Here is a 13,730-nt window from a genome sequence, read left to right on the forward strand (position 1 = left end):
TTCCTAGTTTATAATCATGGTTTTTAAGCACTTATCTTCTATTACAAGACTTTATAGCCTATCATTGCTATGGAGGTAATTAATTTAGAAAATAGGCTAAAATTTGTCACAGACCATCAAAAACGACTAGAATTGTACACTGTGGCACACAGCCAATCTTTGCCAATAGCACACAAACACTGGGGTGATTCAATGGCTTCCCTTTGGTCACTGAGGCAGGATCCTTTCTGACCTGCTGCCCCATGGAGCACCTGGGCAGCTCTGCAGGGGTCTCACATTCAGGAAAGGAACAAAAAGAAACAAAGCTGCTGTCTTACTAAACCAACAAAATCACAAATTCTGTGTAACAAACAAGTCCCAGAATCACACTCTGTAAAAGCTGTTCACAAAGAAGATTGCCATACAGTCAGACCAAGTGCAAAGCAGGGAAACTGAGGGAAGCCTTATCTTCCTTAAGCCAAAACAAACCATAACACTGACTAAATGCATAATTTGAGTGAACTAGAACAAAAAAGGCCTCAGTGCATTCAACATGCAACTGTGTTCTGTGTTATTACTCTGATGTTATGCAAATTAAAGAGTTAGGCTTGCAGGCAGAAGGTAAATAATCTTATTTAAAACTTGCTTTTCAACACAAAATTTTCTATTCAACAAACAAAGAATGGAAAGCTTCAAGTATGATGTTTTCACCACAGGGTCTTGCAGTACGTCATGAAGACTTCCATGCTCATGGCCAAACCAAAGCTGACATTACTTAATCAGGCATAACAGAGCTTGCTAGGAAAGTGAAAATATTTCCATAGTGCTTTTTCAGCAGACCTAGTAGGTGCAGCAGCATGATGATTCAGCAGAGATGAGCTCCTGCTCAAAGCAGAGGGAAACATCCACGAGCAGTGGCAGAGCTGCTGAGCAGCCAGGCTGCAGTTATCCCAGCTGCAGCTATCCCAATCCTTGGGGATTTCTGACTCACAGGCACGGGCTGCTTCACCAGTGAGGCACAACAGCCCCTTCAGTTCATTTTTTTCAGGACTATTTCCTATTAATACTTTGTAACCCACTTCCCCTCTCACTTCTATTCAGCCTCTACATGCTATTTCCTATTTGGCATTTACTGAAATTGCTGCTGGCTGAACAGGATCAGACAGTAAAGCAGCCAAGGAAAAAGAGACACATGACAAACAGGTCCCTGTTATACCACAAAGAACAAGTACATATGCTATAATTTGACATCAGTAAAAAATATATTTTTCCCCAACAAAATGAGACAGATGTGTTCAACTATTCCACCTAAGAAAGGCAAAGTACATAATTCATGTAAGAGAATTCAACTTTCAGCATCTTTATAAGAGTAAGATTTTAACTAGAAGAGTTGCATACCTTCTAGAATCAGGCATATCAAAACAAGAGTCAAGGATCACTCAGGATCAAATAGCAAAGGCTACCTAAAATCTGCAAAACATGATTTCTCTAGACAAAAAGCAAATTCTTGAAAAATCAGTTTTCATGTCCTCCTGGCTGTCACAGGACCACAATCAGGATTCACTGGTGTGCATAAAATAGCTGCACCAAAGGACACAAACTGCAAACACTTCAGAACCCACTGTGAGCCCAAGCAAAACCAACTAGCTCACCAGTGAGAAGGAAAGCAACAGTCACAAAATGGCGATTCATGCAAACCAGCAAAATGTTCTTAGGATCATGCAAGATAGAACTGCTACTAAAAAACCCAAACTGTATCAAAATTTCTTTTCCCAAGTAAAAGCCAGCCTTCCTCTCAGTGCATTAAACAATAGGATGATACAACAGAACAGTTGTTCCTGCAATCAGCAAATGCTGTTCTGCTCAGTCTGGACACCTACACGGATCAGCTGAGTGGGCCTAGACAGATGGGAAGCTCCACCACCTGCTTCATCAGCAGCCTAAAGGCCTCTAACAAGAAATTTTGTATGACATTTGAGAACTAATCTGAGTTTTAACAGAGAAAGGTGTTTCTCTAAAAGCATTTAATTTGTGACTAAAAATGATGCCTTCAATTTTGACTTATTTAATGCATTAAAACACAATTTAGGAAGGAGAACAAACCCAAGCTTAAAATGCTAAGAGATAAACATGAGCCAGGAAGGCACACCAATACATAACAATGACTGCTCTGAGGTTAAGCAGCTTGTTCTCATTTGCCAGCTTGCTCTCTCCTGCACTGTTAGCCAGTTCCTCCCAGGGCCTCACCTCGATGCCGCTCTGCCTGGCCAGTTTGACAGCTGTGTTGTAGTAGCCGCAGCGCAGCAGATGCTCCACCATCATGCGGTCCATGCGCTTCTTCTTCCACATGTTGGCAGCGGCGGGCTGGTCACTGCTGTGCTCCTTCAGGTGCTCGATCCTGCGCTTGCACAGCTTGGCGCTCTCATCTTCGGCCTGGATGGACTCCACGGCCTGCAAAGCAAAAGCCAACACTGAGGGCTGCGTGCTTTCCATCTCCTTTGAAAGCAAAACACAGCCAGTGTTTGTAAGCACTCTTTATACGTTACACAGCTACTCCCAGTAGTGTCTCTCTTGTTTAGAGATATTGCCTGTGGCAGTGTGTAAGCTTCTGCATGGCTGGTCCAGTTCTGAGATATTCTTCCACACAAGTCAGTTTTGATCTATTTGACACTATGAATATATACATTTTTCTGCCTAATTTGCAGTTTATCCGAAACCAGAAATGTATCAACTATGGCAGCAACTGCTGTAATAGCCTGCAAAGAGCTTTGTGAAGGTTTGGAGTAATCTGATCCAAACAGTTGAAAAGCAGAATTCCCACCTCTAACCCAAGCATGGCTTCTTCCTCCAGCAGCTGTCCTGCTGGATTAGTTCTACTCAGGAGTGATGCAGAGTAAACCCACATTACTTCTAATACACTGGAGCCATTTTCATTAGTCATGCAATAATGGAAATTATACAAATGGTTGGCCTCTTTGCACCTGTAATTCAAGGATCTGAAAGCAGTTTTTCAAAATCATCAGTTTTCTTAAACTGGTATTATTTTATATATAACTCTGCCACTGCAGGAACGTGCATCCCTTGTTAAGGAGCTTTACTTAGGAAAATACATTTGTCCAGAGAAAACAGATTGATGATTATAAACCAACATATTGGCATACCCAGCAAAAAAAACACCCACCAATCCCTCAAGGTATTGCCACAATATTTTTAATTAAAACCAAAACGCTCAGCTCAGTTGCTTTCCTTCACCCTTAGAGCCATCATTCCAAGCCAGCTGACTCAATACCCAGCATGGGACAACTGTGGGCCAGGTCAGGCTACAGAACTTGAATGTGCCTGCTAAGGTAAAGGCAAACCAGCAGAGGATGGTCAGTACCTCTCCCATCTGCAATACACCACTGGTGATGCAACTGCACGTCAGGCTGCCCTGTGGTGGCTTTAAACCTGCTGGCTTGTGCTGCAATGAGTGCACAGCTCTGGCAGCTGCAAGGCAGAGGCAGAACCTGGCAGGCTTTTGGCAGCCCACTCTGCACTCCATGCTGACACACAGACCTTTCCAGAACTCCAACTGCAGTATCATACATCACACAGCTCCAGCCCTGGAAGCACAGGCTGGCTCTAATTGCATTTACCATGCCTACCCCTAGACTTCTTCTAGAAGGATCAGCATTTGAAAAGCAAAGTTAAATGAGAGAAAACTTGCAAGGAAAGCTCACTGAGCTTATTCCCCTCTTTCCCCCAGTTAAGCCTGACTCTGATCTGGCCACTGATACCAAATTCAAGTATCTGAAACACTGGTCACCATACAAGAGTCTCTTAACATCCATGTAAACATCTGTAGCATAAGTTACTTTTATTACTGAAGTTGGAGTTACTTGTGCTTTATTTTGTAACAGCTTGGTGACAAGTATTTTGTTTCAGTTATAAACTGAGTCTCTTCCTATGCAGCAGGCAAATACTAACTCAAGACAAAACACACTTTCACTTTTTAGATATCTGCAGTATTATCAGATGTGAAGGCAACCTTGAGAAATATTCTGAATACAAGTAAGAACTCAAGGCAGCCAGGCACAAAGGTCAGACCCCTTCTGCTTCCAAAGGGCTCTTCTTATATGGCTTTGTATCTGGACTTACACAGCTCTTGCTGGGTTTTTTTTGATCCTTCTAGTATGTTCAGAAAGGCTGCAGATTCTTTTCAAAACCCTCTGAAGCAAGTCTATCTGGACGTGCCCTGCTGGATGTTAACAGAACTTGGGGGAACAAGCATATTAAACAGGATACAAAAGGGAGAACACAAAGGCCTAGGTTTCCCCAGGATCATTTTCAGAACCTAAGAAACCTGCTGTGTTTTAAAGCTCTCTTTCAAGAGTGAGTAAGGTGTTAAATAAAGGAACCATCCAATTCTATTATGGCCATCTCAGCAGCTCATGAGATCCTTGTCTAAACACAGGAGGCAACAGAGATCCCACATGGGTCCAAAGGCTCTAAAGAAAACAATCATTTTGCTCGGGGCAGAGATTATAGAGAAGACAGTTGGGAGTTGAGGGTTTGGAGCAGAAACAAGACCTTTGTATTTCATAGGACTTTTACTGTTAAATAATTTTTTTTGGCCTTTTGTTCTTTCTGAGCAGCTGTAAGATTCTCCAGAGTCTTTCAGGCAATCAAAAACAAATGAGCAATTAATCTAGAATAGAGCTTTGCACCCAAAACACTCAGCAATGCCTTCAGACACACCCCCACAGTCAGCAAAGCTTTAACAAGTAAATAACTTTTACTCCTCCACATCATTGCTACACACCTACCAGCAACATACAACACCTCTGTCAGAAATAGCTCCTATTTTTCTGTAAGCAACAGAGAAGTGAGGAAAACATACCCTTTAATACCTCTTTAAATCTCACAAGCCAAGGATGAAAAGAGCAATTAATTTATCAAGCCTTCTGCTGAACAGCTTTTCAACACCTAAGTTGTTCAAGCAGAAAACCCCAAATCAACACATATGACAGCGTTATTTTCATGTTGCAAACCTCCAAGGTATTTTGATGCTTCACACAGTACTGTCACAAGATTTATATCTGTTGGTTATTTCATTTAAGTTTCAATGAAATGACTCTGCTTTTATGTTCCATCTATTTATTTTTGGAGAAGCACTGCTCTCAAGTCAGGCGACAGAGCTATTTCCATTTTTCTGCAAGACTTGTTTCAAGTAAGTGTTCTGATGACTCGAGGGATGAGTAATATTCCCATCCAAAATAAGGATGGCTTACACTTCTTTTTCTGAGAACATATACATCTTTTTCTAAGAAAGATGTGGTAAAAGCATGAAAGGCTGGTTGTATTTTGTTCGAGCTTTACAGCTAGAAGTAGGCTATCCTGCCAAATTTTGTTTAAAAGGCTCTTAATATTCCCTAGGAATCTTTCAAATTGCAAGTTGAGTGTTTATAATAAAAATTCAAGTAACCATCCAAGACAAACTTGCACTTTCTTCTGCAGAGAAGTCTCAACACTGCATACAACTATTCCTGCACTGGGAGTTTCCCATTTTTCAGCTTCACCTTCTACCTGTTTTGGTATTCCAGTGATCAATTTATTCAATTACACAAACCTTTCCATTAGACAAGCAGGAATTGTACAAATCAATTCATTTTGCTACTATTTCTTTTCTGTTAGTAAAGAAAGTCCTTTCCAGGACTACAAATATCTTTAATTTTACCTCTCAACAGAAGTTTGTTTTGTTATACTTAGACAAGGACCACCAAATTGTGTTTCTGAAGCACAGAGAAGCAAAGTTTCACTTTTAAGATTCAGTAATGCCTGGTGTTGGATTCCATAAAGTTAGAGGGTTTTTAGGAAATGGTTAAAAAAGTATAGGCCTCAGACTGAAGTTTTGTTAGCATCACAAATACAGCAGAAAAGTTTCCCAAGCAGTAGAGCATAGGTGACAAATAACAACAGGCCTCTGTAGAATTGGCTTATGGATGGCAACAAGGTTATTTAATGTATATCTTTAGAAGGTTAGCATGAATAGAGCTCTGTTCTTTGTCTCTTATGAACCAGTCTTTGTTTTAACTACCATTACATGTGTTTTATAAGATTAGGTAGAATGCTTGTCAATATGTGTTGTTCTATATATGATTAGCAGAAATCTAAACTGAGATAGTCTTATGTCATTCTGTAATACTCCACCTCCTTGACATTCCCTGTGGATCAGCGAGCTGTTAACATCCTGTCTCCATTGTCTAACAATGTTCTGAGAATGATGTGCTGAAAATAATAAAAAAAGCTCTTCACTGGTCTGGTTTGTCCAGTGTTGTCCATATCTGGACGGAACTGCCGCGGCAAGTGGGTTCCTTTTATAAAACGTGGGTTCCTGACACCATTGAACATCTATACCCTTGCCCCACAGCTGGGGCCCTGCAAGGCAAACAGCAGAGCACTGAAGGCTCAGCACCCACCTTGCGTTTGAGAACGCTGAGCTTCTCAACAACCCCATCCAGCAGACTGACAACAGAGTCCACGGCGGGACAGCTGCTGAGCGTCTTCTCCAGCTCGGCCACCACCATGCTGACGTGGCTGGTCTCGCGGTCAATGTTCTTCTGGGCAGCCCGGAATCGTTTGTTCAGCGTTTCATACGGCACCTGAAGCACAAACAGCCATCAGCATTCTGTATTCAACAAGTCAGCTCCTCCAGAGCTTAGGAAGACTGATGATTTCATCTGCTGCAGCCCAAAGAGCACCTTGGCTCCAGGGGACTAGAGGTCATTGACTGAACTTCAGTTCCCATACTAAAACCCTTGTTTCAGTTCTCTCAGCAAGGAGCTCACACTTCAAAGATTATGAAAAAACAACAGGAAAAATGCTGCAGGTTCTTCTCTGATACCAGGTTCCCTTATCCTGCTTCGAGTGTAGGAAGCACTGATGGAAATAATCCAGGGACAACAAAATACAAAGACAAATCTGTACCTACAAAAGGAAAGCTACAAGTCAAACCACAACTGAGAGATCACTCTTCAGACCCTGACTTTCTAATTTTACATTTCTTCTCTTCACTAATTCATAAAAAAGAGAAAGTTACCTTTGAGAGAAAGCATGTATAATGCACACTGGCTACTGAAAAATTTATACACAGTACACCAACAGTCATTCAGGAAATCCAACAAGTCTCCTACATACCTCTACCCATGAAAGACTACTTTTTAGGAAGTGATACTAAAAAGTAGTATATACTCTGTACCTACAAGGGCTGTGAGGAATGCCAAGAGAAACCCCATGTAAATTTTCTTTAAGAGATAAAAGCCTAAAATGTATGACTAAACTGGTTAATTTCCTCTAGTGCTCCATTGCTGAGTTAAGAGATTTGCCAGTCTCGCAGGTCTCCTGTCCTACCCGTCCCACACCTTTGTGGAAGAGCTGAATGAAACCTGCTGCTGATGGCCATCAGGGACACATGGATGGAAGCACTCAGCCTGGGGAATGATTTGGGGAAAGCTCACAGAAGTGTTAAACTGCTTCCACTACAGTGGCAGCAAAAGCAGTTTACACAGAAAGTTCTATTACTTCACAGAAACAGGAATTTTTAACGACATTCCAGTGCTATACACTTAATTCAGCCATATCTTTAATCTTTTAAAAGTCCATGAGAAGTTCTTTCAGGTAGTTATGATAATCGTGATTGCTTTTCCATTAATCAAAGGCATAATTTAGATAGCAATCAGATTATCTATGTTAAAGGTAAAACAGGAAGCACAAATCAGGGCTCTGTTTGGTACGTATCACGTATATGTTTGATTACAAATCTTTCAAGCATATAACTTCTAATCAATTATATCAAGGGCTCAGTTTTCCTCTTTCTAATTATCTGCATGCAAGGAAGTATCCCCAGGGGCCAGGGCCCTTTTGGCTCCATCAGCAGAGAGGTTCCTACAGCAGCACTGAATTCCCCAGCAGAGAACAGCTTGGTTCAGAGGGAGGAGGATCAGCCAAAGCATTTCCTTTCCAACACTTTGCATTGCCTACTAAAGGTTGTGCTTCTTTGTGGTAGTAATAAAAGACACTGATAATCCTGATAAGATATGAAAGGGCTCCTCCTGTAAAGACTGAGATGATCTATTTAATGGTTCCTGTATCCCAAACTAAACCTAAACAAGTGACAGGACAAGTCCACCACAGAAGGCACCGAGCCAAAACAATTCTTTTCCTTACACATTTTGCCCTAAAATCCCAGCAGTACACCCACCCAAGCTCAAGCCACATAAACCATGACAAATTATAGGCTTCAACACCTACTTAGCTGCCTATGTAACAACATTCCATCTCCAACCCTCTTTTCTTTTTTCCATTTACACAAAAAATATGAAATATTTTAAAGATGAACAGATAGAAATGAATGTTCTAGGAGGCCATTATTTTGACATGTCATGTTTTTGAACATGGACACTTATTTCCAACTCTAAGACCTGATGCCAGACAGCATTAAGATAACATCTTCCCTACATTTTGCCCCACTGCATCTTTCTTACTGTTCACCAAAACATATTTCTGCAAGTATTTTGCTTATCAGCTTTCCACGCCACACTGAAAATCTGCATCGATAAAGACTTTCATAAGCTACTATTAATTTGAGGTACCTTTTTTAGTACAGCAAGTGCTTCTGTTAAACTTTGAGCAGTCAGCTGGACACAGATCTAGTCAGTTGGGAAAAAGTCTGTGTTTCATCTCCCTTTTGCCCAGTTCCTTATCTGCACTCACGAGCAGTAACAGCACCCATTTCCTGTGCTGTCTCTTCAGCGTGCAGAGTTCTGGCACACTTTGTGTTCATATGACATTTACAACAATTGAACTTTCAATTTCAGCTGCTAACACTAAATATCATTTAGAATGTCTAGGTGCAATAGGTTTTTGAATCTTATCTTTTTTTTTTCCCCGACCATAAAAACAATCTGAATGTCTTCTGTGGAAGAGACTGAGTTGAAATGTTTCCACTATATACTCTGAAAGTAAATAAAAGTAAACATATTGAGAAACATAATTTAGTGTGTCATAACAAGGGAAATTAAAGGTACAATGAAATTATTTGCATAACTGGAGCTGACAGTAAATACACTTTACCAGAGATTTTCATAATTTGAACAGGCAGTTGTTTCTTATTCTAGAGCCAGCAGTTTTCATGAGAATATTTGTGAATCATATCTAGGTACAGATTTTACACTTACTTTACAGAGACAGAGTCTGTGAATGCCAAAATTTAGAACGACATTCCTTACACAGCAGGATTTTATCTTGAATTTGCATCTTGATCTGCTGCTTCTTTTATTACTCCTACAGCTCCAACATGCCAAAAGGCCCAGCACTGGCTTGCTCTGCTGCAGAACCCTTCACAAGTCACAGGCACTGCACCAACAGGAGCATTTCTTTGCGCCCATAATGAAAGTTAATGAAAGGAGAACATATAAGAAAGTGTTCTGGACAATGCAATTTTAAACATTTTTAATTATAGCTCACTTGATTTTCAGGTACCATTGTTAGAACTCTGTAAACACCAAAGTTTTCAGACTAAGACAGAGGCAAGATTTATATCTCATTAATTGCCATAAACCTATTAGAGACTGGGAATCTTTGCTGCCAGTGCCATTCTGTGCCCAAACCTGGATTACACTTCATGATTTAGAGACAAGAGTGACCTACAGAGGCCAGCCTAGGGAAGCATTACCTTAAGGAAAAAAGAATTAATCAGCTACTAGAACCTCTGAAATACAGCAGCAAGTAGTGACCAGGATGGGTTCTGTATAAGCACAATACCAACTTGTCCTACTCGTTAGAGCTTGAAAAGCCACACCCAGCTGGCTCATATGGTGAGCATACAACAGGATACAAAGGAGAGTTGTAAAATATTAGTGGGCAGCACATTTAAATCCAGTGGCACTAAATAGATTCTGCTCCTTTTGTTCATCAGCTGCCACAGCTGCAGACACATTATTCAACATCAGCATGTCCTAAACCAGGTCAAACTTAAGCCTGTGAAAAGGAATTTGACTGAAGTTAGATCAACCTACACAAGGGGTACAATTCCAGTAACACAAGTTTTTCCAAGATCAGAATTTTGTTGAGATGTGAAGCAAAGCCTGCTTGGCTGGAGGCTTCTACAACCATAGCGTGGCTGTTTCCAGGCGCTAAACACTAACAAAAAAGCAGAGACAACTGATTAACCTGAAACAAGTATTTTCCTCATTTCAGGAGTTACTTCACTCTGTTTTCAGAAAGCCAAAGAAGTGGTGTGCTGTCCCAGAACATGCTCCAACAGCCTCTAGCTGTGGAGACAAGACTTAGAAGAAAGAGCATTGTTCTGGGTGTGCAAGCTGGAACTGGTGGAAGGAAGGAAGGACTGCCAGGAGAGCCACACGCTGATCACTCAGAGCAAGGAGCAGAAAACTGCAGAGCTAAGGATGTCAGGGGAGTTTTTAAGTGCACACTTGGGAACTCAGCTGTGAAGTTTACTAGCTGGCCTTCAGCCCAAACACAATCCTCTTCCTGCCCATGAATGCAAATAAGCTACCAAAGCAAGGCAGAGTTCTCAAATCATGAAGTGGCTAGAACTATTCACATTGTCTACAGTTGCCCAATCTTTCTTTTCATGAGCCATATCAAATGTAACTTGAAATACCCTTAGAGTGAATTTAAATACATTTTCATAAAAATAAATTTTTCAGCCAGCCATTCACTTCCTAAGTGATTCCATTTTCTTGAGTTTTTTTAAAACACATTAAAAATAGAAAAAACCACCAGCCAGTATTAAATGCTTGCATATGTTGTAACCTGATGTTTTGCAAACTGTATACACTTCTCAAGTGTTAATTATCAGGCAGCAAATGAATATTTAAAGAAATATAAATAATTTTAAGCCAACTGCATACAGGAGTGCATCAAAACAAGTGTGAGCAGCTGGTGAAGGGAGGCAATCCTGCCCCTGTACTCTGCTCTTGTGCAGCCCCACCTGCAGTGCTGCCCCAGCCCCACAGCAGAGGGATCTGAACCTGCTGGAGCCAGGCCCGAGGAGCCACAGAGGTGACCAAGGGCTGAGCCCCTCTGCTGTGGGGACAGGCTGGGACAGCTGGGGGTGCCCTGCCTGCAGCACAGACGGCTCTGGGAAGGGCCTGTGGCACCTTGCAGTGCCTAAAGGGGCTACAAGAGCTGGAGAGGGACTTTGCACAAGGGCATGGAGTGACAGGACAAGGGGCAATGGCTTCAAACTGACAGAGGCAGGGTTAGATGGGATATGAGGAAAAATTCTCTGCTGTGAGGGTGGAAAGGCCCTGGCACAGGTTATCCAGAGAAGCCGTGGATGACCCATCCCTGGAAGTGCTCAAGGCCAGCCTGGATGGGGCTTTCAGCAACCTGCTTCAATAAACATGGCAAGGATGCTGGAATTAAATTATCTCCAAGTTCCCTTCAAAGTAAACCCTTCTATGATTCTAAACCAGCTAATCATTTACACAGCATCCTACAATGCATATTGCTTTTTTACTCATTATCGAGATTTTACTGAGATTCATTTTTCTTCTCTTCTTAAGGCTTTCTGAATTTATCTACGTGTGCACACTTTGTACTCTCTCCACAAATGGAATATATAGAAACAGCTGCTGAACACACTCCCACCTCAGCTCTGGCTTATCTCTACAGACTCACAGAAAAACGCCTTTAGAAAACCTGTGATAAGAGCACAGCACCCATACAGCCTTTAACAATGTGAAAAGGGAGAGGAGAATGCACATCATTTTCCCCTCATAGAAGTTTATTAATTTTAGTGATCAAAGCTTCAAATGCTTTTAAGCATTTATGGCATTTATGTTGTTGGAAGTCAGACATCCAGACTGGACTTATGCTCATTGTAGCACCTTGAATTCTATTAAGCAGCTGAATGGCATTTTGAGAATGTGGTGGAGTTTCAGCCTGTTGCACACCTGCAGCTTCTACAACAGACACAGTCACTCACTGAGCACCTGGGGTTTGCAAACAAATTAATACAGACACTGCTGGAGGGCTCTCTGCTTGGGATAGAGTACAACATAACACAAACATCAGCTGTGGAGAGCTCCTCTTTGCAGCAGAGTTGTAGTTGTCCAGCCACAAAAACCTTCTGAGCTACAGCTAGAAATACAGCTCTCATCACCATCACAGCCAGCATATACATCCACTTAATTCAGCTAGAGTTCAAAGAAGTAATTGCAATTACCAGGGCCTTACAGACACCAGCAGCTTAAGGAAGATGAAAAGCATCTCCAGAATTGAGTTTGTGACCCAACTACCAAGGACAACAGGGTCTCACTTCTAAATGCTTTCTCTGTCTTTACTGGTCAGGTCTGCTCCTAAGCCTTCCTGACGGTGTATGAGCAGTGTGGGCAGAGAGGTACCATTCACTCCTGGAGGAAGTCCAAAGCAAGCTGAGGGTACACAGGTACATGGCAGCAAGGGGAGCAAAGGAGAGAGCCCTTGGATGACACTGGTAACCTGCTACCATTGCTGGAATGCCACAGTGAACAACAACAGCTGTCCGTGACTGGAAAGGGCAGTTTTGTGCCTCTACTCCAAAAAGAGAACCTGCAAGATCACAAAACCTACGGGCTGGTCTGCCTCGCCTCAGCTCTTGTCAAAGTTACAGAAAAAACAAAAAAACCAACAAAAAACCCCAACCATTTCCAATCTCATAAAGGTGACTAGGAACAACCAGCCCAGGTTTGTCATATGCAAATCAAGCTGACAAATTGTTTGCTTTCAGAGTTGAACTGTCTCTGAATGGCAGGAACACACAGCAGCCCTTCGTGCCAATAGCAGTGAGGTTTCTGACATTGTCTCATTGTGGCCAAACAGGAGACAGGGACTCAATGGCTGAACACAAGATGGGTCAGGGACTGACTATCAGGCTCTAACAATAATGGTCAGTGGTTCCAAAGCTCCCTGGTGGCCATGACAAGTACTGCTTGTCTCCAGGAACGTTATCAGCTCCAACAAACATGTCATCTGCAACCACCTGCACTACAGAACACAGAGGGCAAACTGGTAGAGTGCTTGATAAATGGGTGTCAGAGCTGCCATTCACAAACAATGACAAACTGGAGAAATATAGAAGAATTTTATGAAACATAATCAAGGGAAACACCAGAGCCCAATATCTGGCACAAAACCACTCCAGCCTTTAGTACTGGATGTGGAATAACTGGCCAGGACCAGCACTGCAAGGAAAGATGCAGAGGTGCTGATGGACAGCAGGTGGGACATGAATCAGCAACAGGCTCTCATGGCAGGGAAGGGTAACCCCATGCCAGGCTGCACTAGCACAGCTAAAGGCAGGGTTGAGAGGAGTGATTGTTCATGCTCAGCACTCACGCAGACTCATCTGGAATACTGAGGCTGGTTTTCAGGTCACTCCCCCCTCCCACGCAAAAAGAGATGCTGACAACCTGGAGGGAGTCCAGAAGGCTGCCACCATGCCAGTGGAGGATGAAACAAAGTCCAAGAGCAGCTGACAGGGCAGGCTTGTTTCCTTTGCAGAAGGGAAGGCTCCGGGAGCTGGAAGCGGCACAATCTGATAAAAGCTTTCTGCCACCAAAAGGTGAAGGTCACAGATAAGAGCCAGCCAGACCTTCCGGAGTTACAGAGCAAAAGGGAAGGAGGCTGAGCTGACAACTGTCACTAAAGAAAATTCCAGCTGGACATCAAAAAATATTTCAATCAGAAGATTTGGTAAGCACTGG

At 42.3% G+C, this 13,730-nt stretch overlaps 1 protein-coding gene across 6 annotated transcripts in view; it reads right to left on the bottom strand.

The window, feature by feature from the left end:
* Positions 1–13,730, bottom strand: part of MAEA (macrophage erythroblast attacher, E3 ubiquitin ligase) — a 50,357-nt gene that overhangs the window by 26,442 nt on the left and 10,185 nt on the right. For all 6 annotated transcript variants that reach the window (XM_074540495.1, XM_074540499.1, XM_005490831.4 and 3 more), the window contains 2 exons: positions 6,438–6,620; positions 2,227–2,430 (listed from right to left, as the gene is read on the bottom strand). In XM_074540495.1, coding sequence (XP_074396596.1) covers positions 2,227–2,430; positions 6,438–6,545 — 312 coding nt within the window. In that variant the 5' untranslated portion in view covers positions 6,546–6,620. The remainder of the gene's footprint in view (positions 1–2,226; positions 2,431–6,437; positions 6,621–13,730) is intronic.

Source organism: Zonotrichia albicollis, chromosome 5 (assembly GCF_047830755.1).
Source record: "Zonotrichia albicollis isolate bZonAlb1 chromosome 5, bZonAlb1.hap1, whole genome shotgun sequence".
Classification (NCBI taxonomy): domain Eukaryota; kingdom Metazoa; phylum Chordata; class Aves; order Passeriformes; family Passerellidae; genus Zonotrichia; species Zonotrichia albicollis.